We start from the raw sequence: 26409 nt of genomic DNA, 5'->3' as shown, positions 1-26409 counted from the left end.
GATGCTCCATACTGTATAATGGCCCCACATGATGCTCCATACTGTATAACGGCCACACATGATGCTCCATACTGTATAATGGCCACACATGATGCTCCATACTGTATAATGGCCCCACATAATGCTCAATACTGTATAATGGCCCCACATAATGCTCAATACTGTATAATGGCCCCACATGATGCTCAATACTGTATAATGACTGCACATGATGCTCCATACTGTATAATGGCCCCACATGATGCTCCATACTGTATAACGGCCACAAATGATGCTCCATACTGTATAATGGCCACACATGATGCTCCATACTGTATGATGGCCCCACATGATGCTCAATACTGTATAATGGCCCCACATGATGCTCCATACTGTATAACGGCCACACATGATGCTCCATACTGTATAATGGCCACACATGATGCTCCATACTGTATAATGGCCGCACATGATACTTCGTACCGTATAATGGCCACACATAGCTACTCCTACACACGCGGCTGTGCTTTGTACACACGCGCTCTGCTCCATATACCTCGTACACACGTGGCTCTGCGCCATACACCTCGTATACATTTAGCTCCGCTCCATACACCTCATACACACACGGCTCTGCTCCGTACACCTCATACACACACGGCTCCGCTCCGTACACCTCATACACACACGGCTCCGCTCCGTACACCTCATACACACACGGCTCCGCTCCGTACACCTCATACACACACGGCTCTGCTATATCCACACTGTAAACCCCTCCTGACCCCACACAGAAACTTCCCCTCATCCAGCACCATGACAACCAGCACAGCAGAGTCCTGCATACACTGAGGCCCCTGATCATGTGACCCCTGACTCCTCCCCTCCTGTGACCTCATCACAGGTCCTGTTCCCACAGAACAGCCATATATGTGGAGTGCGGCTCTGCAGGTGGAGGTAGGTGGAGAATCCCCATTACTGAGTGTGGAGGGGACATTAACCCCTTCAGCACTGAGACTCTTTTGGGGTTTTTGTTGCCACTTTATAAGAATTATAACGTTTTTGTTCTGTTTCCTGTAATAGATACATACGACCCAACTATGGGAGACAGGAAGTGAGGGAACGGATTGTTCCCATAGTACAGGGCCCCTTTCTTGGCCCCACACATTGTAATGCCCCCAATATGCCCCTTATGCAGTATATATGATGCCCCCACACAGTATAATGCCCCCATTATGCCCCTGTAAGCAGGTGACCGGATACAACACACCGACAAACACAAGGCGGAACCAATATAATTATTTATTTCCCTGATAATGGGAATTGTGATCACTATGGCAACAGTGAATAATGCAAAACATGGTGATTACAAGGTGAAATATACAATATCAGATATAAAAGTCAAACATATGGATCCTATTGTAATTGCCCACAACAGAATCAAGAAGTGTTTCTAAGCAAAATATTTAAAACAATGATTTTTTTATTTAACATCAATAAATTACAACAATAAAACAGATTGGTGCCTCAAACTACAACAACAGAGGCCAGCAGAATATGGAACTACGCAAAGTCACTGGATCAGGGAATCTATCCACTAAGGTTGAGATATTTTAATAATATAGGTATACATATACAGTCAATAGAATGTTGCATACTCTCAATTAGACAATAATAATACAATATTTGCAACTAAGCACTGTCTGTATTACCAGTGTGACACGTGTGGGAGGTTGGAACAATATCCACAATTTCATAACAGGTACTAGGGGTGCAGTTTAACTATACACAAAAGCACCCATAGCCAAATACTATTACCTCGTCCCTTCAAAAACCCACATGCACGCAAACTGCACAGTATCCATTCCTCAACATATTACCTCTAAGCGTATCCAGCAAAAAGATATACTGCCAAGTGACAGGCCGTGCCTCCGGACCCCAACGCGCGTTTCTCTGTTGCTTCTTCCTGGGCGTGTTAGGCGTCTTAGGACTTATACCATCACACAACCAATCAAAATTAAGTGGGAGGAGTTACACCATCCTGAGACCAATAAGTGTAAGCGGGCTTGTTTATATATGAGAGTCATATGACTCATGCCGTCAAGCGGGCAATCAAATTCGAGTGGGGGGAGCTTTCCCATCATGCCACCAATGAATGCAGGCAAAAAAGATTGTGAATGACCGATGCTTCGCAGAAACTGCGAGATGGAACAAAGAACTCCAAAGTAACCATCAAGTCAGCCACCAAGAAAACCGGAGGAAGAGTTACATATATTCACATCACTGTTAGAGGGTGATGCTTCACAAAGGTTGTAGGACAGAGCAGAGAAACTGTAGTATAACCATCCGGGCAGCCACCAGGAAGACCGGAGGGGGAGTTAGATGTGCTCACACCACAGATGTCACTATTAAAGGGTGATTCAGCCCTGGTACATTATAGGATGTTATAAAGGACCTATATTGCGCAATCACACAAAATGACCGCACGTACACAAATACATTAAAAACATAAATAAAAAAAATACCAGCATATCCCATACTAATAACTAGCCTTAACACACCTCTACCAGGCTTAAAGTTCTATTTAAGAGATGGAACGGGCTTATGCCATCACATAACCAATCAAACTTAGGTAGGAGGGGTTATACCATCATTCATCCAGCAAGTGAATGTGAGAGGGTGTATCAATGAATGAGAGTCAAATGACTCATGCCATGAAACGGCCAATTAAATTTAAGTGGGAGGAGAACCGACATCTGCCCCCCCCCCGCAGGGGTACATGAACATCACCTGGCGAGATTCAGTAAAGAAAAAGGAAAAAAAACATCAAATAATTAGTGAATAAATAGACACAAGACATAAGAAGAGAAGTTAATAAAAATTATTGAGGGTGTCAAACAACTTATACATAAAAAAGAAAATTATATACATCTATGGTCCTAAATTGTTCTTCAAGATCAACCACCAAAAAAAGAAAAACATGTCCCCACAATTTGCTGAATTAATTAATAGTCCCATAATGTCTGAAACAAACCCTCACCTATACAAGTAATGACGTCTACCCACCCACAATAAATTGAAAACATATCCAACCAACAAGGCCCAAATCCTACCCTAGTATTATAACAGGCCGTATATATTAAATAAGATAAAATGTCAAAGATAAACATCAGTCCATGTAATCTTCTCAAAACAACTGCTGAATATTAGGCCATCAGTTAGGTTGTGATGCTTCTTTTCCTTTCTATTTTTATTTTAATTTTTTCTATCTATCTATCTATCTATCTATCTATCTATCTATCTATCTATCTATTTATAATTTTATATATAAAATCAGAAAAAAACAGACAGCACTCCAAAAATCAAAGTGAAAAACCGTGACTTTACTCCATTAGCAACATTTTGGCAGATTTCTCTGCCTTTCTCAAGCCATATACGCACTGCTCAAAAAAATAAAGGGAATGTTTAAACAACAGAATATAACTCCAAGTAAATCAAACTTCTGTGAAATCAAACTGTCCACTTAGGAAGCTACACTGTTTGACAATCAATTTCACATGCTGTTGTGCAAATGGAATAGACAACAGATGGAAATTATTGGCAATTATTAGTGATGAGCGAGTGTACTCGTTGTTCGGGTTTTCTCGAGCACGGTCGGGTGGTCTCAGAGTATTTGTTAGTGTTCGGAGATTTAGTTTTTATCGCTGCAGCTGAATGATTTACAGCTACTACCCAGCTTGATTACATGTGGGGATTCCCTAGCAACCAGGCAACCCCCACATATACTCAGCCTGGCTAGTAGCTGTAAATCACTGAAACTAAAAACTAAATCTCCGAGCAGTCATAAATACTCGGAGGTCACCCAAGCGTGCTCGGGAAAACCCGAGCAGCGAGTACACTCGCTCATCACTAGCAATTATCAATACACCCTCAATAAAGGAGTGGTTCTGCAGGTGGGGACCACAGACCACATCTCAGTACCAATGCTTTCTGGCTGATGTTTTGGTCACTTTTCAATGTTGGTTGTGCTTTCACACTCGTGGTAGCATGAGACGGACTCTACAACCCACACAAGTTGCTCAGGTAGTGCAGCTCATCCAGGATGGCACACAATGAGAGCTGTGGCAAGAAGGTTTGCGGTGTCTGTCAGCGTAGTGTTCAGAGGCTGGAGGCGCTAGCAGGGGACAGGCCAGTACACTAGGAGACGTGGAGGGGACTGTAGGAGGGCAACAACCCAGCAGCAGGACTGCTACCTCAGCTTTTGTGCAAGGAGGAACAGGAGGAGCACTGCCAGAGCCCTGCAAAATGACCTTTAGCAGGCCACAAATGTGCAAAGGTTTGTTTTAAAAGTGAAAAGAAAAAGAAGATGCAAATAGAGGTGCACACACCAAATATACATGTGAACAAAGGCTTTATTGAAACAATCACGAGTGCACATAATGTACATGTATAAAAAGAATTTAAAAACATATAAAACACACACAAGTCATGGCTCAATAGGGTCATGGCGGCGAAATATAGACAAAAAATCCATGAGTGATACTGTGACTGCTTAGTAATCTATAAATCACGTAGCTGCTCACTAAGAGCAGTTTTAAATACTTTTTCTTATTTCAGAAAATACATAATAATAAATACCAGGCTTAGATATAGCCCATTAGTGAAAATTCTGAAATGTATACAATATTACAAGTGCAGCACAGTTCCACTTAGAGAAAAACACTCTTATCATCTTATAAAAAGCAGTACTCAGATACACTCATGAAGAGAATGTGCAAAACAGATAATCAATGTATAGCCATAGACAATAACCCTAATAATACCAATAGGCATGCATATAAACAAAATTCATACTTGCCAAGCGATCAGTATGTAGCCATGTGGGGCATCCCTATGCATATCGTTACCATATGTAGCTTCGTCAGGGGAGGGGATGATCCCGGTGACTACCTCTTGAAGCTCATCAAGAGAATGCCAAGAGTGTGCAAAGCAGTCATCAAAGCAAAAGGTGGCTACTTTGAAGAACCTAGAATATAAGACATAATTTCAGTTGTTTCACACTTTTTTGTTAAGTATATAATTCCACATGTGTTAATTCATAGTTTTGATGCCTTCAGTGTGAATGTACAATTTTCATAGTCATGAAAATGCAGAAAAATCTTTAAATGAGAAGGTGTGTCCAAACTTTTGGTCTGTACTGTAAGGGTACCGTCTCACAGTGGCACTTTTGTCGCTACGACGGTACGATCCGTGACTTTCCAGCGATATCCATACGATATCGCTGTGTCTGACATGCAGCGGCGATCAGGGATCCTGCTGAGAATCGTATGTCGTAGCAGATCGTTTGGAACTTTCTTTCGTCACTGGATCTCCCGCTGTCATCGCTGGATCGTTGTGTGTGACAGCGATCCAGCGATGCGTTCGCTTGTAACCAGGGTAAACATCGGGTTACTAAGCGCAGGGCCGCGCTTAGTAACCTGATGTTTACCGTGGTTACCAGCGTAAAAGTAAAAAAAAAAAAACCGTACATACTCACATTCCGGTGTCCTTCAGGTCCCTTGCCGTCTGCTTCCCGCTCTGACTGACTGCCGGCCAGAAAGTGAGAGCAGATCACAGCGGTGACGTTGCCGCTGTGATCTGCTTTCACTTTACGGCGGCACTCAGTCAGAGCGGGAAGCAGACTGCGAGGGACCTGGCGGACACCGGAATGTGAGTATGTACGGTTTTTTGGTTTTTTTACATTTACACTGGTAACCAGGGTAAACATCGGGTTACTAAGCGCGGCCCTGCGCTTAGTAACCCGATGTTTACCCTGGTTACCCGGGGCCTTCGGCATCGTTGGTCGCTGGAGAGCTGTCTGTGTCACAGCTCCCCAGCGACCACACAACGACTTTCCAACGATCACGGCCAGGTCGTATCGCTGGTCGTGATCGTTGGAAAGTTGCAGAGTGTGACGGTACCCTAAGTGTTGGCTGAACAGTCATTTGACAGATGGCTATCTCTTCTGACTCCCCCATACACAAATATTCCAGCTTTCCTGTGGTCTGTATGAGAGAGTCACCTCCAGACTCCTGTAGTGTAGGATTATCTACAGGAAGCCTCTGAAATTCAGGATGCCAGATCCTTCTCTGCCCTGATATCATTTGTCAGGAGGCCCCCAAATACATTATACAGTTGCCTAAACCCCCCAAAATCAGTGCTTTCATTCAACTTTACTCTAATGTGCTTGGGGGCATTAAAAGGTAACTTTTTGGATGCTGCCTCTGGCCCGGCCTAATAGACCTTTGTACATTGCAGCCCAGACACCATTATTAGCCATGTAAGTATTGTTGTAACTAGGCCGCCCCATACTATCGAGTACTTTGGGCATTCAGCCGGACTCTGTCACACCTTCTTAGATGCCATGTTTGCATTTCACAGCAGCAAGTGGTTAAACTGCCAGAGTTTTTGTTGTAGCCGCACCTGTGCCATCCCTGCGGTGTACTTCTATGTTCTTGGGCCCAAAAGAGTTATTTTGTAAAAAAAAAAAGTTTCACTTGTTAAAAAATAATAAAATTGTCTTCTGTTTTTTTTATTTTTTTTTTAATTTTACAAGAATTGTTGGAGCCAATTTTCTTTTGAGACTTTTTAATATCTGCTTTTTCTGGTGTTTTTCTTGTAATATAGGAAAGCCTAAGGCCAGAAATAAACCTCATAAAACACTGTACATGGAGACTTTGGGATGAGATCATTTCTGTCTGCGGTGTTGGTGCAAACAAAAAATCTTTTATAAAAGCCTCAAACTTCTGTGTGTGAATCAGACCTGAGATCTAACGTGATAGAAGATTACAGTGCGGGGAAGACGGGAAACCTTCATATAGAGGCCGGTGGTGATGGAGTCAGTGACCGACTCTGGACAAATCTGTTTCTAGAGCCGTAGTAGAAGATGAAGATGTCGTCCTCATCATGAAGTCGTTATTTCTCCTGTCACGTGTAATGAATATCTCCTGCAGTATTGCTAATGCCGATTCCAGGGTCGGGAAATGAGACGAGAATTAGCGTTATGGAAGATGAGTCTATGAGGAACGTATTCAGCTGCCGACTCCGAGGAAGAAACTGCTTGTTGTCTGTGGCCTAAATATATAGGTTTCATTAGTAGATGGAAAGAAGAAAACTAAATACTGTAAAATAATAAAAATATGACTGCTGCTTGGGTCCCCGCCGGTCTCTGTATTTTCTGGTCAGTCCCAACGATCTTGTGTTTCCTACAGCAATCAGTTGACAAAGCAGTGAGTAACATAGCCAGTGATTGGGAAAATGGAGATGTCTTAGTCAGCAATTCCAATTATGCTCCAGGCCATACAAGACTAGAAAATAGAACATCTACACGTTCTATCTCCTGATATGTTTCCCTTATTATCTCCAGTAATTGTATTATTACACAGGATTTTTATGATGTTACATCGGCTCATCATCTTCTCATTCAGGTCTCTACAATATCGGATCCTCTCAGTGAAGATCTTCTATATAAGAGAATTTTCCTGATTTACCCCTCAAGGATGGATATGGACAAAGAAATGATGGTGGAGAGGATATTACACCTCACCCTAGAGATCCTCTCCCGACTTACTGGAGAGGTGAGAGATTCTGATGACGTCACATTACATCATTCTTATGTATGGGAATAACAGATGGACAGAACTGGAGAGGTGAGGACTGGAAATGTCTGTAGTGAGATTCATTAATGTGTCTCTCCATAACCAGGATTACACAGTAGTGAAGAAGACCTCTGGTGAGCGCTGTCAGGACCCTGTGTCTGAGGGATGGGAAAGACCCCTGAGTCCAATCACGGGTCCTCCATCTCACCCCCTGATACATGAGGACATCAATGGCCAGAAGATCCTAGAACTCACCTACAAGATGATTGAGCTGCTGACTGGAGAGGTGACACTGCTGGGAATGCTGGTACATTCTACAGTAACGTTATGAAGGGATCGGGGGGATGACTGTATTACTGTATGTGTCAGGTTCCTATAAGGTGTCAGGATGTCGCAGTCTATTTCTCCATGGAGGAGTGGAAGTATTTAGAAGGACACAAAGATGTATACAAGGACATCAAGATAGAGGTTCCCCAGCCTCTCACATCACCAGGTAATAGACAGGACTAAATACACACAACATATAATTATCTGTATGTAAAGAATGAATTCAGTCCCTGTATGTGTTTCCTCCAGATCTATCCAGTAAGAGGACAACACCAGAGAGATGTCCCCGTCCTCTTCTTCTACAGGACTGTAAACAAGAAGATCCCAATGTTCCTCAGGATCATCAGGTAGATGGATAGAAGGTGTCATTAGATCTTTACAATATGTAGACAACGGCTGTGAAGGTCTTGCACTCAGTCTTGTTTTATCCACCAATATTATATGTTTTATACTTGTGTATGTAACAACCCTGCTGGCATCACTGCATGGCCTCCCATCCTCCACCTGCATTACACTCAAACTCAATTACTTCTCTGGGCCTTGTTGTGACTTCTCTCTGCTGCCAGCTCCATGCTGTGTGCCTCATGTCTGCTGCTTGCTCTGTCTGTGTGCATAGGGGGGCGGCGCTGGTAACTCCTGTGTCTTATTGAGACTGTGTGCACCTTGCTAAGGTGTCCCCGGCCAATCGCCATGAGGCTTCCTGTATTTACGATATCCACACCCATTGGTGGGGGCCTGTGCAACTTACTCCATCAGTCAGTTCTTAGCTGCTGAGGTGCCAGGCCCTGTCTCTGTTACTCTTATGTATGCCACCCAGAGGGGTGTTGTACCCTGGTCTGTGTCCTGTGTTTGCCATCCAGTGGGGCTTCGTACCCTGGCCTATGTCCGCCACCCAGAGGGGCGTCGTACCCTGGCTTGTGTCGTGTCTCTGTGCCTTGTCCTGTTCCTGACTTTGGCTTAGCCTAGTTCTGTTCCTGTGTCCGTTTATATCCCTGCCTTGGTTTCCTTTCCTCTGGGCTCTGCACTCTGTGTCTTGCTCTGCACTCAGACTTTGTTCTGCTCTCATCTCTGCACTCTGTGGCTTTGCTCTCAGCTCTCCTCTTTGTAACTTTGCTCTGCACTCTGTGGCTTTGCTCTGTGGCTCCGCTCCTTGCGGTTCTACCTGGCTCTGCTCCTTGCGGTTCTATGCCTCTTGCTCTTGGCTCCGCCTCCTGCGTTTCTGCACGTGGCTCTGCCTCCTACTCTTGGATCCACCTCCTGCGTTTCTGCACGTGGCTCTGCCTCCTGCGTTTCTGCACTTGACTCCTCGTCCTGGCTCCGCCTCCTGCATCTCTGTTCTTGGCTCCTGTGCTTTCGCTCTGCATCCGCTCTTGCGGTCTTTCTCTACCTATTCTTAAGTCCACCTGTCTGAACAGGTTCTTACCTGTTTTACATACCTGCCTGCAGAGCGGTCCCTACCGATTCTTCCAGTGTACCAGCCTAGTCTGCCTGTCCTGCCAGAGAGCCACCCATACCTGCCTGCCAACCAGAGAGCCAGCCATGTCCGCCTGCCTGCCAGTGTCTCTGTAGTACTCGTACCTGCCTGCCAGAGAGCCAGCCGTGCCCGCCTGCCAGTGTCTCTGTTGTACCCGTCCGCCTGCCTGTGTCCCAGCCATGCCCGCCTGTCTGTCTATGTTCCGTTCCCCGGTGGGATCAGCAGCCACAGCCAGACACCACCCTGGAGTGGTAACTGGTAGCTTCCTGATGCACAAGTCTGACCTCACCATCAGAGGCTCCAGCGAAGACCAAGGAAGCTACTTAGTTACACCCCTTCCAGGGTAGTCTGGTCTGTCGCCCAGTGGGGCCACACCCCCACATGCCCGCGCCAACCAGTCTGGGCGCAAGCGTTACAGTATACTGAAAACGGTGGAGATGGCAGGATTAGATCTGATCATAGATGTGACTTCTCCATCTCTCTGTGACTTTTACAATATTTGTTTCAGAGTGAAGATCTGACCCATGTTAATACTACAAAGACATCTGTGAGGGGTGATGAGCGGTGTAAAGAGGAGATTCCTACATATGACTACCCAGGTGAGTAGTGACCACTAAATGCAGAGAGGTCACAGATTCTACTCAGTCACTGACTGTGGCTGCTTTATTGATGGTGTAATCCGGCCATATTAAAATGATGTGATCACCATTTTTCCTCTAGACCATAACATTTTCCTCCACTCAAAACTGTTCATATAACTTTGGTGATTGAAAGCCCTTTTCTATAGAACTTACAACCTGGAGGATCCACCTACCCCCTGAGATTAGAAGACGTTGACCGTTACCTGCCCAGATCTGTAAACTACAAAGCCAAATGACAGTGTACGTAGAATGTGCTGACAAGTTAGAAAATCACTTGAAGAAAAATATCATGACGGTCCTGTAAGATAAAGTGGAGGGTAATGATGCTGTTGGTTTCCTAAAACCCTGACATCTTATTGGATGAATCTACCTTCTCTCCCTTCTGTGCTGCTGAATGTGATCATATGGTCCCTACAAGACCAGGTCCGGTTTTTCTGGCCAAACTTCACTTATGATTGACAAGATTAAATGTGCAGTGAGGCCAAGTGTGAATTTCTGCACAATAACAGAATTTCCCTTTATCCTGACTTTTCAATTTCTTTTAAAACTGACTAACTTCAAACAGGATTGTGATAAACTACACATAAGGCATTACACCTGTGCCATGATATATCTCCAAGCTGTTCGCGGCTGATGGCTGTATTATACATTTATTCACACCTGCAGGAGATGTGTTGGCATGGCTCGACCCTGGTTTCATGGATTCACTTCACGTCATAAATTCCATTATATTTTCGATCATAATGAATTCAGATTACTGCACAATCTCTCCATAAATGAGGAGCACTAATAGTTTCTATACTCTTGTGGTCAGGACTTATAGTAGCGCCAATGGTCCTCCATAAATGAGTGCAACTCCAGTTTAGTGTTGTAGTTCTCCTCTCATAGATACATTGTTGTTGGGGATATAACTTTTTTTTATTCTATATCTTTTTTTACAGGTTCATTCTGTATGATAGTTTGATTGTGGTGGGATTGGCCTGCCTCACTTATGTGAGTCTGTAACTCCCTGGTAGTCATTAAAAAAAAAGGTCACCATGGCTTCTTGCAAATCCCCAAGACCTAAATTTAAGACACCTCAGTTGGGCACTATTATAAAAAGTTCTCTTTGAATCTACTATATAATTGACTAAGGGTCACTTCCATCTTTCTGTCTGTCTGTCTGTCGCGGATATTCATTGGTCATGGCCTCTGTCTGTCATGAAAATCCAAGTTGCTGATTGGTCATGGCAAAACGCCCACGACCATTGCCACGACCAATCAGCGACGGCCATAGTCTGGCAGCGAAATGGCCGCTGCTTTACTGTCCTGCAGTCAGCGCTGAGCCCTCACACGGGGTTAATGCCAGCGTTAACGTACAGCGGTGTAACGCACTCCGATAACGCAGCTATTAACCCTGTGTGACCAACTTTTTACTATTGATGCTGTTTATGCAGCATCAATAGTAAAAAGATCTAATGTTACAAATAATAATAATAAAAAAGGTTATTATCACCTTCCGACATGGCACACTGTCCTCGGCAGTGCAAGCGGCAGGTTCCGGTGCCAAGGATGCTATGCGAGAAGGACCTGCCATGATGTCACGGTCATGTGACCACGACATCATCACAGTTCCTGTTTTCATACCAACCCTGGGACCGGAAGCTGCCGCGTCCACTGCACACAGGCGCCAGGACTTCAAGGGGCCTTCGGAAGGTGAGTATATGTTTATTTTAAGTCTTTTTTAACCACGCATATAGTGCCCCCATTGCTATATACTACGTGGGCTGTGTTACATACTGCCTGGGCTCTGTTATATACTACATCTCTGTGCTATATACTATGTAGCTGGGCAATATACAACGTGACTGTGCAATATGCAACGTGACTGTGCAATATGCAACGTGACTGTGCAATATACAATGTGACTGTCCAATATACTATGTGGCTGTGCAATGTACTACGTGCTCTGTGTTATACACTACGTAGCTGTGCAATATACTACGTGGCTGTGTCAGTTCTGTTATATACTACGTCGACTGTGCAATATACTATGTGGCTCTGTTATATACTACGTGGCTGTGCAATATACTAGGTAGCTATGCAATATACTACGTGCCTCTACAATATACTACGTGGCTATGTTATATACTACATGGCTCTGCTATATACTATGTCGCTGACCAATATACTCAGAGCTGTGCAATACACTATGTAGCTGTGCAATACACTACGTGACTGTGTTATATACTACGTGGCTGTGCAATATACTACGTGCCTGTGCAATATACTACGTGGCTCTACAATATACTTCGTGGCTATGTTATATACTACGTGGCTCTGCTATATACTACGTGCCTATGCAATATACTATGTGGCTCTACAATATACTTCGTGGCTATGTTATATACTACGTGGCTCTGCTATATACTACGTGGGTGACCAATATACTATATACCTGTGCAATACATTATGTGGCTATGTTATATACTACGTGGCTGTGTTATATACTACGTAGCTCTGCTATATACTACGTACGCTGTGTTACATACTACGTAGCTCTGTTATATACTACGTAGCTATGTTATATACTACATCGGTTGTGTTATATACTACGTCACTGTGCAATACAGTACATAGCCTGTGCTATATACTACCTACATATTCTAAAATACCCGATACGCTAGATTCGGGCCACCATCTAGTGTCTCATATTTGTCCTTGAAACTCATCTGAAAATATTGGCCCCCGACGATAACTTAGTTGCCAGTGAGCCACATTCTCTCCACCACTAGTTACTCTTTTTTTGTGAAGAAAATAAATTGTTGTTTGGTCATTTCAGTAGATATGATTGTCTATAGTCACAGTTTTGTCCATAATCCTTTAACGACTCCATATAGATTTGGACTAACACAGACACGCCCAGAGCTTCTGGTTTTAATGTTTCCTCAATCACTAGCATGCCCTGCAGAATTAATAAGGCCTAGCTTGTTGACAGATGCAGACATCGCTGGAGAAGATCCCAGAGAATATTTGACACACCATTTGAACAAGCCTTAATATTACACAATGGCAAAAAAAAAAACAGAACAGTAGACTTATCCATAAAGTGACATCATTTTGAAGATTATAACACTCATTGAATTAATCTATTGGACTATTTTGACTCCACAGGCATATTCTGGAAATAAGCACGCAATGGATGTTGGAGTGAAAATTTCAAATATAACATTTTATTACCCAACACACGGTGCCCAGATTGTGCTCCAGGAGACACACACACTAATTTAAGTGGGTTCTTCTTACTATAGTAATACCAAATACATGGATACTAAATGTGGTTTGGGCCCACTGCAAGGCTCAGAAGCGAGGGGTAGATTTGACTTTGGTAGAGGGGATATTGCTGGATTGGTTTATGAAAGCCATGTTGCTTTTCAAGACCCTTTGTAACACGTGGATATCGGGACAAAGAGGGGCCAGACAATCGCGGCATCTGGTTTCAAAAACTCCTGCACTGGTTAAAATTACTTCTCCATCTTATTAAACCATGCAGTTTTTTCCTTGCCAGCAGTTTTGTTGCTTAATATGTTCAGTTGAAGCTCCTGAAGCTTTCCTATCTGGATTGTATCAGCTGTTCAGTTTTTCCCACTTCCCTCTGCTATGTATGCTCACCTCTGGCACTTAGGGGTGCCAGCGTTAGTTCTTACTGCCTGTTGTGTAGCTGAAGGTATTGTCTGTGGTTGAAGATGGCATTTGGAGCTTTGGTCAGGAGATTGTTGCTTGGAGTTTTGTTTGCATGCACATCCCCATCGTCTGCTATTTGGTTTCTCCTTCCTTTAACTTTCCTGTGTTCCCTTTTGTTGTTTTGTGAGTGTATTTTATATGATTGTTATTTTCATTTATCCCTGTCCGTCATCCCCTTATTTGTCTGGTTAGTGCATTCCTATACTCTTCAGTGGGGACTTGTTTTTGTGAGATGGATAGAAGTTTTTATTGGTATTTTCACCTTCTTAACATTATTTGGTGACTTTTTATTCCATATTTGAGAGGCAGAATGGACAAACAGTTGAACAACACACTCCACTGGTTCATGCTATGCAGTTTTCTATTATAGAGCAGCAAATGTGGGGCAGTAACAGTACATGGGAGTTTTAAGGATAGGCAAAACATCAATATAAACTAAACTATTTTTTTTCTACACAACTTGCTATTTTTATGGTCAGCTTAACTATAAATGTTCAAAAATAAGAAAGATTAATGATATTTTATACAAGAATAATTGGTTTTATTTTTGGCAGATAACAGTACCAGGAAATCGGAGGGACAGCTGATATCTTCAGTTTTTAAATCAGATGATTTTGAGATCCCACGGGAAACAACTGAAGTGAGTGCCATTACTCCAGATATATCATCATCCCTTCACAGCAAAGATATGTCTTCTGATTCATTTCCAACTACTAAGGAAAATCAAAGTCACAAAATAAGCATTAAAAAACAAAATGCTCTTAAAGAAAATACACTGTTTTCATGTTTAAAATATGGCAATAGCCTTCATCTCGAAAAGTATGTTCTTAAACATCAAAAAATTCACACAACAGAGAATAGATTTTTTTGTTCCAAGTGTGGGAAATGTTTTAACCAGAAATCAAATCTAGTTCGTCACCAGAGAACTCACACAAGTGAGAAGCCTTTTTCATGCTCAGAATGTGGGAAATGTTTTATCCATAAATCAGTTTTGGTTAATCATCAGAGAATTCACACAGGGGAAAAGCCTTTTTTATGTCAAGAATGTGGGAAATATTTTAAACTGAAAGGAAATCTTGTTAAACACCAAAGAACTCACACAGGGGAGAAGCCGTTTTCATGCTCAGAATGTGGCATATGTTTTAACCGGAAAGGGAATCTTGATAGCCATCAGAGAACCCACACAGGGGAGAAGCCATTTTCATGTTCAGAATGTGGGAAACATTTTAGCCAGAAATCATATTTGGTTAAACATCAGAGTACTCACACAGGGGAGAAGCCTTTTTTATGTTCAGAATGTGGGAAATATTTTAAACAGAAAAGAAATCTTGTTAGCCACCAAAGAACTCACACAGGGGAGAAGCCTTTTTCATGTTCAGAATGTGGAAAATGTTTTAACCAGAAACCCGATATTGTTAAGCATCAGAGAACTCATACAGGGGAGAAGCCTTTTTCATGCTCAGAATGTGGGAAATGTTTTAACCATAAATGGAATCTTGTTGTACACAAAAAAACTCACACAGGAGAGAAGCCTTTTTCATGTTCAGAATGTGGGAAATGTTTTAACCAGAAATCGCAACTTAATAGACATCAGATATACCACACAAGGGAGAAGCCTTTTTCATGTTCAGAATGTGGAAAGTGTTTTGTGAAGAAATCATCTCTTCTTAGTCACCATAGCAGTCACACAGGGTAGAAGCCTTTTTCATGTTCTTAATGTGGGAAATGTATTACAGGGAAATCAACTCTAAATAAACATCAGAGAAGTCACATGGGGAGAAGCCTTTTTCATGTTCAGAGTGTTGAAAATTATTTACACAAAAATGTTATCTTCGTAAAGGGATTGTCCACTAGTAGGATAGATTTTTGTCATACCTCATGTTTGGCCTCGTTAAAAACAAAAACAAAAACACTCATACTCACCTTCCAAGACAGTGCCATCCCAGCGGTGGTAGCAATCGCTTTCCCAGGGCTTATGAGAAGTTTTTGCATCACACAAGCCCTGCACCTAGTAAGCGCCAGCTTCACTGTCCCCACCTTCGGACATATGCTTTCTGACTTCATCTTATTGTTCAATGTGTCCAAATGTGGGATAGTGACTCCAGTGCTGATTGGGCAGGCATGAGAGGTTTGAGTAAGTGTTTTTATTTTAATTGCAACAAACATAAGGAATGATAAGGGCTTGTCCAAGTAGCTGACAACCCCTTCAAAGATCAAAAATCCTACACAAACATACCTAGAGTGTGAAAAATGATGTACTGTAAAATAATTTTTTGTTAACCATCAAAAATAACTCAGATAGGGGAGTGTGATCTAGCTGCTATGAGGAGAAGACGTGCTCTACGTGAGATGGGCATGAGTAAGATCCAGTGTGATCGAAACGCGTTGCCATAATCTGTGCAATCACCTGTCTTGTCTACAATCTGTAAGGATTATCCTGTTATGACTATGTTGGATCAATAAAGAATTTCATCATTTTACCGGAGCTGGAGTACCCACGTTTTTTTATATTTGCCTCTACGTGAGCTCCTGCTTAAATCAGAAGAAAAAACAGGAAAAGACAGACTTTTTTTCTATACTAACTCCCCTGAGTCTAGCTGGAACCCCTCAGCACCCTTTGGGGGAGACTCTTTGTGGAAAAACAAAAAAGAGGCATCTTCCAGGTCCTTCAAGACACTGAAATGCTGAACAGGTGGGACCCACAGTGAAAAGGACTCAATATTTCTACCTGAAGCCCCTGCTGAAGATGGCGACACAGAGGCAGCAGAGAATACCCTCAAGGTATTAAAGGTGCGGCTACCACTCAGAAGCTCCAACCCCTGCTCCTGCCCGATAATACACCCCCTCTTCTCCCCTCCAGACTCCTGTGACCATGGGCCTGACGGTCCCTCATGTGCCGCCTGTCTCCCTCCCACTCTGAACGGGCAAGGGTGTGTGATCCACTCGGGGACACTCTGGCCAGACCACGGCTAGGAAGCGTGTCACCGTCCAGCTTTATCTCTCCAATGCCTGGGCTGAGCTCTGGGCATTCTTGGACTGGGGCTGCAGCTTTGGCGTCCTGTGGCTCCTCCTTCTGTCTGACACCATATTTGAGAGCTGGGCTCGACGACGTGCTGGGACACCTGGAGCCGTGGTGGTGAGACCTTCTTCCTTCCTGGACTTGCAGGAGGCAAAGGCTTTGCGCTTGTCTTGACTGCACCTGTCGTTTCAGCGGAGAGAGGTGAGGAGATTCATTTGGGCTGGGGGAGAGGTGATGAGGGGAGAAGTAAAAAGAAGATTAAAGAGTAAAGAACAAGAAGTGAAAAGAAAGAGACTGGAGGATCTAAGTAATCTAGTTAGGTGGCATCTCTGGGAGAAAGTTTTTGTTGCCATCTACTGACCAGTCTTGGTATAGCAAGTGTAACTGTTTTTGATTATTATACATTTCCTTCGCTTTAGAATAAGGGATCCCTTTTTTCTCTTACAACAACAATAACAACCTTTATCTAACTCCTGAAATTGATCATTTCAAATCACTTAAAAGCAGTACATTTAAGATCCGAACATATATCTAAATGTTATAAAATTAAAAAAATTATATAAAAAAAATCTCATTTAAATAGCCATGGTAACCAACTGAATGATTTGATTTTACCAAATTCCCCCGATTGAGTTTTAGTTAGACCAGATTTAACAATGGGCAAATCCGCCAGATCACAACCTGAAGAGACAGTCAAAACTACAAAAACTCCCCAAAAAAGTCAAGAAAAAAAATCTAGAAAACAAATATCCCTTTACATGCAAATTAGCAAATGAAGTATTACCTTACAATCACATAAACAGGGCTCTTCCTCTATTGCTCAATGGTTGGATAGTGATGAAGAAGAAGACTCCATGCAGGAAGGAACAATTCTAAGAGAATACATAAAAGCTCTACCTACTATGGACTGTATAAGGAATCTCTTCAAAGAATTCACCCAATGTCATGCTTCTGCAATGCAGTACAGTATAGTGCAACCTCCACCAGGGGGATCTTGTGAGGGAAGTTAGGCTGCACACACAGAGCAGCAGCACAGGTGCCACCAAGTGGCGAGAGAGTGGTCAGACAAGCCTTGTCAAAAAGCAGTCAGAAGCAGAAATACCAGAAGGTGCAGCAGTACACGTGGTCAGGAACAAGCCAGGGGGTTCAGCAACGGTCGAAAGCGGAAAAGACAAAAACAGAAGGCAGAAGCGAGTCCAAATACAAGCTGAGTCAAAAGCCAGAGAATCAAACCAACTAACAGGGAAACACTGGGAAAGGACAGACAGAGGGAGTCAACAGACACGGGGCAAGTCAGGGATCACAGCAGAACAAATCAAGATCGTCCAGGGTCAGGTACACACGCCAAAGGCAGAACTATAGCTGACACTGCCAGTAGGATGCATCGGAGCTAAATAGCAAACCTGAACCCAGAACGAGGTAGAGCAAGGTTAACCCTTGACATGATCCACCCGGAAAAAGGGCAGACAAGACAAAAACCCCAGAATGGATCATGACACCCAAACTGTCAAGGAGGAAATAGCTGAACTTAAAAATGATGTCAAGCAGGTACATATGAGACTACAAACATTGGAAGATTTGATCAAATCTCTAGACATTCTGAATGGGTTACATAAATCCTAATTGATAAACAAAAAGAAAGTTTCCTTTAAAAAATTCATATAGATGATCTTGAAAATAGGTCAAAGAGAAATAACGTAAGAGTCAGAGGACTTTTGAAAAAAATATCAGATAAGGATATTTCTACAACTCTCACCAAAATATTTAATGACCTACAGGGAAAAGATGACCCCAATATAATAGGATTGGAAAGAGCTCAGAGAATGCAGGCCAAGGAACATAAACCCAGGCAAACCAAGGGATGTACTTTGTTGCCTACAGAGCTTTAAAGTCAAAGAAGCAGTTTATCATAAAGCCAGACATGCCACTAAAATCGAAAATATGAAGAAAATGACATTCAAATCTTCCAAGACCTCTCTAAATTAAGTCTCGACCGTAGAAGACAACTCCAACCCTTGACAAGGATCTTAAGAGATAGAAACATAATCCACAAATGGATGTTTCCGTTTGGACTCGCTATCTCTCTTGAAAACAAATCTCTAATCGTTAAAACTCCAGAAGTTTTACCCTTTATTCTTAATAAACTAGACCTTCCTCAACTTCAAATACCAGACTGAACATCAGCGGAAGACTTTCTTAGTCTCCCACCATTACAAAAAGATGGAAATTGGTCTACGGTCACATCAAGCAAGCCCAGAAAAAAATTAAAAAAGAACTCTGATTCCAATAAAACTCCAAACAGGAACAACACCAGAACGCTGAATGGACCCGGTGTATAATGACGCTTAACAAGGAAGAAACGCTTTGTTCAGTCATTCCCTTGGTTATAATGTTATCTGGCTCCTCGAACTATTCTTTGTAGCAAGGACATTTCCTTTACATGGAAAGATATTTCATAGGAGCCACTTGAAGGTCTGGGTGAAACTAGAGTGACTGTCACGAATCCCACCGTGCTGCCACCAATATGTCACGAATCGGGGGTGACCTTTGGCCAGCACACATCTATCACATGTGCAGGGGGCTTATCTTAGTTATCCCACCACTGCTACAATGTGATGAAATCACAAACAAGGCTATTGACCTATCAATTTACAGCAGGGGCTTATTTTAGTTATCCCACTGCTGCCACAATATATCACGAACTGCAGGGATTTATGTATATCCCGCTTTCCAGTTCCGCTTTGGAACTTGCAGCTCTCTGGCGCCCCCCTTACCCTCAGGTCAGTCAGGGAACCAGAAGCGTAGCTAGTTTGTGGTTCAGGGGGGGCGAAGCTTCAGAGTGGACCCCTAACCAAGTAACCTTGATTATAACTGGGTGACACACTCTAATAGTGGAGGAGAACCTCAGCAGATGACCGCGCTATTACTAAAGATAATCTCTATATGAAGACCAACATAGATATTACCGCCATATGGTCAGTGGTAGATACCAGCCCTGCAGAACATATAACAGATCACTGCACAGTTACAGATAATAACTTACCGCTGACATCCTTTCTGATGGAATCGTTCACTTTTCCTGTCTTTTCCATCTGGCCCAGACCGACATGACAACTTCTTCCATTACAACTCGTCTGCAGAGAATACAACAAAGACACGTTTCACTTCTCATATTCCAGCCCCATCACCATCTATTCCCAATCTGCACAAACTCCTTATCCTGCTGATACCCAGGGGTGGATTAAGGGTAGCCAGGGCCCCGGGCTGTTCAGACACTGTGGGCCCCCCAGTCATGTGACAGGCTCATGTGACGGGGTCATCATATACCTGAACCAGATTATTCCAGAAAAATAGTTGCTGTGTGAAACTATAACCTGTCAAACATCCATTGACCTAGTCAATTTACCCTTCAGTTCAGTATATACAGTAGTATACAGTGTATAGTGTCAGTGTATAGGTAACACTGACTCACCAGTGACGTCTCTAGGTGAAGTCCTTCATCTTTCATCCAGCACAGACCGCCATCACTTCATCCAGCCAGGACTCATGTCTGCAGGAAATAACACAGTTATCTCGAGCTCCGCTTGTAGAACACATTACTTAATTTTTCCCAACTTCTACATTACACCACATAAAGAAAAACAGACAACATAGTGTCACTCTACACAGTAAAAGGACCGCCACCCCCCATTTAAAACTGTGTCCTCAAAAAATAAAATAAATACATCACTGCAGTAATAATATCCCTTAATTAGCCCCTATGGTAATAATAATATCCCCCATCCTGGCCCCGCGTTTCTCATTCCTGGCTCCAGCCATATGTTCTCCCATCTTGCCCTCATGAGTATCCATTCTGCCCCATATGATCTCCCCATCCTGCCCCATCTGTCTCCATCGTATCCATCCTGCCCCATGATCCTGCACGATCTGTCTCCAATCCTGCCCCATGTCTCCAATCATGCCCCGTGTCTACATTCTGCCCATGTCTCCAGTCCTGCCCCGTGTGTCCAGCATCTCTGCCCCCAGTGTCCAGCATCTCTGCCCCCAGTGTCCAGCATCTCTGCCCCCAGTGTCCAGCGTCCTGCCCCCAGTGTCCAGCATCTCTGCCCCCAATGTGTCCAGCATCTTGGCCCCCAATGTGTCCAGCATCCTGCCCCCAATGTGTCCAGCATCCTGCCCCCAGTGTGTCCAGCATCCTGCCCCCAGTGTGTCCAGCATCCTGCCCCCAGTGTGTCCAGCATCCTGCCCCCAGTGTGTCCAGCATCCTGCCCCCAGTGTTTCTAGCAAAAGCAAAAAAAATGGGGAAGCCAGCACTGCTGAAGGTCAGAACGCAATACTAAAAGTGCAATTGCACATACTGAATTCTAACTGTATTTCAAATATGAGACATTTAGCAAACAATTGATCAATTCTTTGAGCTACCCCGCCACTTCATGGCAATCTCATAATGGGGCAGTCCTACTCTACGTATTTTATTTGTATTGTGCCATTACGGCCTCCTAAATGTATAAAGAGTATAAACAGAAAGACCACATTACATTCCATGCAAACTGTACCTGGAGCATTTTCAGAATCACTCCCTTGGTGCCAGGAAAGGCAAGCGCAGGTAAAAGCCGATCAGGTCCTGTGCGGACATCTCAGATCTGGCTTCCACACTGCCAAACCAGCACCAAAGTTAAAGGGTGAGACAGGCTGAGACACAGGTGCATAATTAACTGGAGCCTGAGGCAGGGCAGGGCTGCTGTGTGTGTGCTCAGCAGCCTATCAATCACAGAGAACACAGAAAGAATGGCGTACATAACCGAGCTTGCGTGGCAACAGTGGTGGTCAGCCACATACCAATGCAAAAGCAAAAAAAAAGGGAGAAGCCAGCACTGCTGAAGGTCAGAACGCAATACTAAAAGTGCAATTGCACATACTGAATTCTAACTGTATTTCAAATATGAGACATTTAGCAAACAATTGATCAATTCTTTGAGCTACCCCGCCACTTCACGGCAATCTCATAATGGGGCAGTCCTACTCTACTGTTATGACCTGGTGGTTACGGAGAAGCACTGATATGACCTTGTTGGGTAAAATGAATCATGGGACAAGCTCTGAGGAGGTGGTAGCTTTACTGACTGCAGTTCCTAATCCTAACACCAACACTAGAAATAGCCGTGGAGTGTTCCTGACTCTCCCTAGACACCTCGTCACAGCCTAAGAACTAACTACACCTAAGGATGGAAACAGAAAACTATCTTGCCTCAGAGAAATTCCCAAAAGGAAATATAGCCCCCCACAAATATTAACTGTGAGTAGAGAGGTTAATGACATACACAGAAATGAAAACAGATTTTAGCAAAGGAGGCCAATTCTAATCTAGATAGACAGAAATAGAAAAGGATACAGTGCGGTCAGTATTAAAAACTAAAAATCCACGCAGAGTTTACAAAAATGATCTCCACACCGACTCACGGTGTGGAGGGGCAAATCTGCTTCCCCAGAGCTTCCAGCTAGCCTGAATATTTCATAATGACAAGCTGGACAAAAAGAAACATAACTTAAACTGAGCAGTAAAGTCCAAAGCAAATGGACAACCAAAGAACTAGCAAGAACTTATCTTATGCTGAAATGGTCAGGCCATCAGAGAAATCCAAGGAGAGATCTGAATCCAACCCAGAGAACATTGACAGCTGGCATGAACTACAGACCAGAGCCAAGTTAAATAGCAAGGCCAGGGGTGCCGATTAGTGAAAGCAGCTGCTACGGCTAAACTCAAGGAGCAGCAGTTCCACTCGAAACCACCAGAGGGAGCCCAAGGGCAGAACTCACAAAAGTACCATTCATAACCACAGGAGAGAGCCCAAGAACGGAATTCACAACACTCTACGTATTTTATTTGTATTGTGCCATTACGGCCTCCTAAATGTATAAAGAGTATAAACAGAAAGACCACATTACATTCCATGCAAACTGTACCTGGAGCATTTTCAGAATCACTCCCTTGGTGCCAGGAAAGGCAAGCGCAGGTAAAAGCCGATCAGGTCCTGTGCGGACATCCCAGAACTGGCTTCCACACTGCCAAACCAGCACCAAAGTTAAAGGGTGAGACAGGCTGAGACACAGGTGCATAATTAACTGGAGCCTGAGGCAGGGCAGTGCTGCTGTGTGTGTGCACAGCAGCCTATCAATCACAGAGAACACAGAAAGAATGGCGTACATAACCGAGCGTGCGTGGCAACAGTGGTGGTCAGCCACATACCAATGCAAAAGCAAAAAAAAAGGTAGAAGCCAGCACTGCTGAAGGTCAGAACGCAATACTAAAAGTGCAATTGCACATACTGAATTCTAACTGTATTTCAAATATGAGACATTTAGCAAACAATTGATCAATTCTTTGAGCTACCCCGCCACTTCACGGCAATCTCATAATGGGGCAGTCCTACTCTACGTAATTTATTTGTATTGTGCCATTACGGCCTCCTAAATGTATAAAGGGTATAAACAGAAAGACCACATTACATTCCACGCAAACTGTACCTGGAGCATTTTCAGAATCACTCCCTTGGTGCCAGGAAAGGCAAGCGCAGGTAAAAGCCGATCAGGTCCTGTGCGGACATCTCAGATCTGGCTTCCACACTGCCAAACCAGCACCAAAGTTAAAGGGTGAGACAGGCTGAGACACAGGTGCATAATTAACTGGAGCCTGAGGCAGGGCAGGGCTGCTGTGTGTGTGCATCTCTGCCACAGTGTCTGCAATATTGCCCTCAGTGTGTCCAGCAATCTGCCCCAGTGTCCAGCATATTGCCCCCAGTGTGTCCAGCAATCTGCCCCAGTGTGTCCAGCATTGCCCCCAGTGTGTCCAGCAATCTGCCCCAGTGTGTCCAGCATTGCCCCCAGTGTGTCCAGCAATCTGCCCCAGTGTGTCTAGCATTCCCCCCGTGTGTCCAGCAATCTGCCCCAGTGTATCCAGCATTGCCCCCAGTGTGTCCAGCAATCTGCCCTAGTGTGTCCAGCATTGCCCCCAGTGTGCCCAGCAATCTGCCCCAGTGTCTCCAGCATTTCCCCCAGTGTGCCCAGCAATCTGCCCCAGTGTCTGACTCCAGCATATTGCCCCCAGTGTGTCCAGCAATCTGCTCCAGTGTCTCCAGCATTGCCCCCAGTGTGTCCAGCAATCTGCCCCAGTGTGTCCAGCATTGCCCCCAGTGTGTCCAGCCATCTGCCCCAGCGTCTCCAGCATTGCCCCCAGTGTGTTTAGCAATCTGCCCCAGTGTGTCCAGCATTTCCCCCAGTGTGTCCAGCAATCTGCCCCAGTGTGTCCAGCATATTGCCCCCAGACAGTGTCCAGCATTCTGGCCCAGGCCCCCCGGATTGCCGTTTGCAAAAAAAAAACGAGTCCTCCTCACCTGACCTGCGCTCCAGCGGCGAAGCTCCCTCCAGCAGCGCGCACTCGCCGGCAACTGACAATGATGTCAGACGCCGGCGACGTGTGCGCTGCGCCTGCGGCCGACTTCAGCTGCCAGCCTCCAATTGGCTGGCGGCTGTTGTTAACTATTGACGTGCGGGCACGCGCCCACACGTCAATAGGTGAAACTGCCGCAGCGCCGGTAGGGGCCCGGTGAGCAGATGAGACGGGGCCAATGCGGGCCTCCTCTCTGCCCACCGGGCCCATACGCCAGTCAGGGCAGTAATGCCCTGATGGCGGTGGGCAATCTGAGCGGTAGCCCAGGGCCCCCCCACACCACTGGGCCCTTGGCTACCGCCCAAATTGACCCTATTATAATCCGCCCCTGCTGATACCCCAAATACTGAGCCGCTGCTGCCTTATGTGACCCTATTACTGTACCCGATACCCCAATACTGAGCCACTGCTGCCGTATGTGTCCCTATTACTGCACCTGATACCCCAATACTGAGCCACTGCTGCCATATGTGTCCCTATTACTGCACCTGATACCCCAATACTGAGCCACTGCTGCCATATGTGTCCCTATTACTGCACCTGATACCCCAAATACTGAGCCGCTGCTGCCGTATGTCCCTGTTACTGCACCTGATGCCCCAATACTGAGCCGCTGCTGCCTTATGTGACGCTATTACTGCACCTGATACCCCAATACTGAGCCACTGCTGCCATATGTGTCCCTATTACTGCACCTAGCACCCCAATACTGAGCTGCTGCTGCCATATGTGTCCCTATTACTGCACCTGATACCCCAATACTGAGCCGCTGCTGCCATATATGTCCCTATTACTGCACCTGCTGTGTGGTTCTCTGTACCTTCTAAAGTAATGCCAGGTGCAAGTGCCCTAGAAAACCCACATTTTGCCCCCTAGAAAGTAATATTGCCCTGTGTATCCCTTTGATAGTCACAGTATCCTGAGTTCCCCTATAACGATAAGTGCCCACTTTACATTTAATAATGTCCTGAGTCTCCCCCTGTACAGCTCCCCTATACAGTTTAATGCCCCCTCACTGTATAGTACCATCCACACAGTATACTGACCCCTTATTAGCCTCCAAACTGTTTGATGGCTCCAACACTGTATGAAGGCCCCTTCACTGTAATTCCCACACTGTACGATGCCCCTTCACTGTAATCCCCATACTGTATGATGGCCCCATAGATAACCTGCATAAAGTATAATGTGTCAGATAGTCCTCAATGTAGTACAAGGCAGCACCTCCATAGGCAGACCCTGTAGTATAAGACAGTACCCCTATAGGCAGACCCTGTAGTATAAAGCAGCACCCCAATTGGTAGACCCTGTAGTATAAGGCAGCACCCCATAGGCAGACCCTGTAGTATAAGACAGCACCCCCATAGGCAGATCCTGTAGTATAAGACAGCACCCCCATAGGCAGATCCTGTATATAAGGCAGCACCCACCCATAGGCAGATTCTTTATACAAGGCAGCACCCCCCATAGGCAGATCCTGAATATAAGGCAGCACTCCCCCATAGGCAGATCCTGTATATAAAGCAGCACCCCCATCCCCAGAGGCAAATACTGTATATAAGGCAGCACCCCCCCAAAAGGCAGATCCTGTGTATAAGGCAGCACCCCCCCAATAGGCAGATCCTGTATATAAGGCAGCACCCCCCCAAAGGCAGATCCTGTATATAAGGCAGCACCCCCAATAGGCAGATCCTGTATATAAGGCAGCACCCCCCAATAGGCAGATCCTGTATAAGGCAGTACCCCCCCATAGGCAGATCCTGTATATAAGGCAGCATCCCTCATAGCCAGATCCTGTATATAAGGCAGCACCCCCATAGCCAGATCCTGTATATAAGGCAGCACCCCCACAAAAGGTAGATCCTGTGTATAAGGCAGCACTCCCCATAGCCAGATCCTGTATATAAGGAAGCACCCCCCTAATAGGCAGATCTTGTATATATGGCAGCACCCCCCCAATAGGCAGTTCCTGTATATAAGGCAGCACCCCCCCAACAGGCAGATCCTGTATATAAGGCATCACCCCCCCAATAGGCAGATCCTGTATATAAGGCAGCACCCCCCAATAAGCAGATCCTGCATATAAGGCAGCACTCCCCAATAGGCAGATCCTGCATATAAGGCAGCACCCCCCTCCCATAGGCAGATCCTATAAATAAACA

At 44.6% G+C, this 26409-nt stretch overlaps 3 protein-coding genes across 3 annotated transcripts in view; 2 read left to right on the top strand and 1 right to left on the bottom strand.

Moving 5' to 3' along the window:
- The window catches only part of LOC143766587 (uncharacterized), a 925271-nt gene that overhangs the window by 461831 nt on the left and 437031 nt on the right, over positions 1 to 26409 (bottom strand). The window lies entirely within an intron of this gene.
- Positions 1 to 26409, top strand: part of LOC143766586 (uncharacterized) — a 327061-nt gene that overhangs the window by 22739 nt on the left and 277913 nt on the right. The window lies entirely within an intron of this gene.
- LOC143766602 (uncharacterized) lies at positions 883 to 16266 on the top strand. Its single transcript, XM_077254402.1, has 7 exons — positions 883 to 936; positions 7446 to 7595; positions 7723 to 7902; positions 7986 to 8109; positions 8193 to 8290; positions 9926 to 10016; positions 14336 to 16266. The coding sequence occupies exons 1-7, from the start codon at positions 910 to 912 to the stop codon at positions 15475 to 15477; spliced, it is 1812 nt and encodes a 603-aa protein (XP_077110517.1). The 5' UTR covers positions 883 to 909; the 3' UTR covers positions 15478 to 16266.

The sequence above is a fragment of the Ranitomeya variabilis genome, chromosome 4, assembly GCF_051348905.1.
Source record: "Ranitomeya variabilis isolate aRanVar5 chromosome 4, aRanVar5.hap1, whole genome shotgun sequence".
Classification (NCBI taxonomy): Eukaryota; Metazoa; Chordata; class Amphibia; order Anura; family Dendrobatidae; genus Ranitomeya; species Ranitomeya variabilis.
This window is presented reverse-complemented; position numbering and strand designations above follow the sequence as displayed.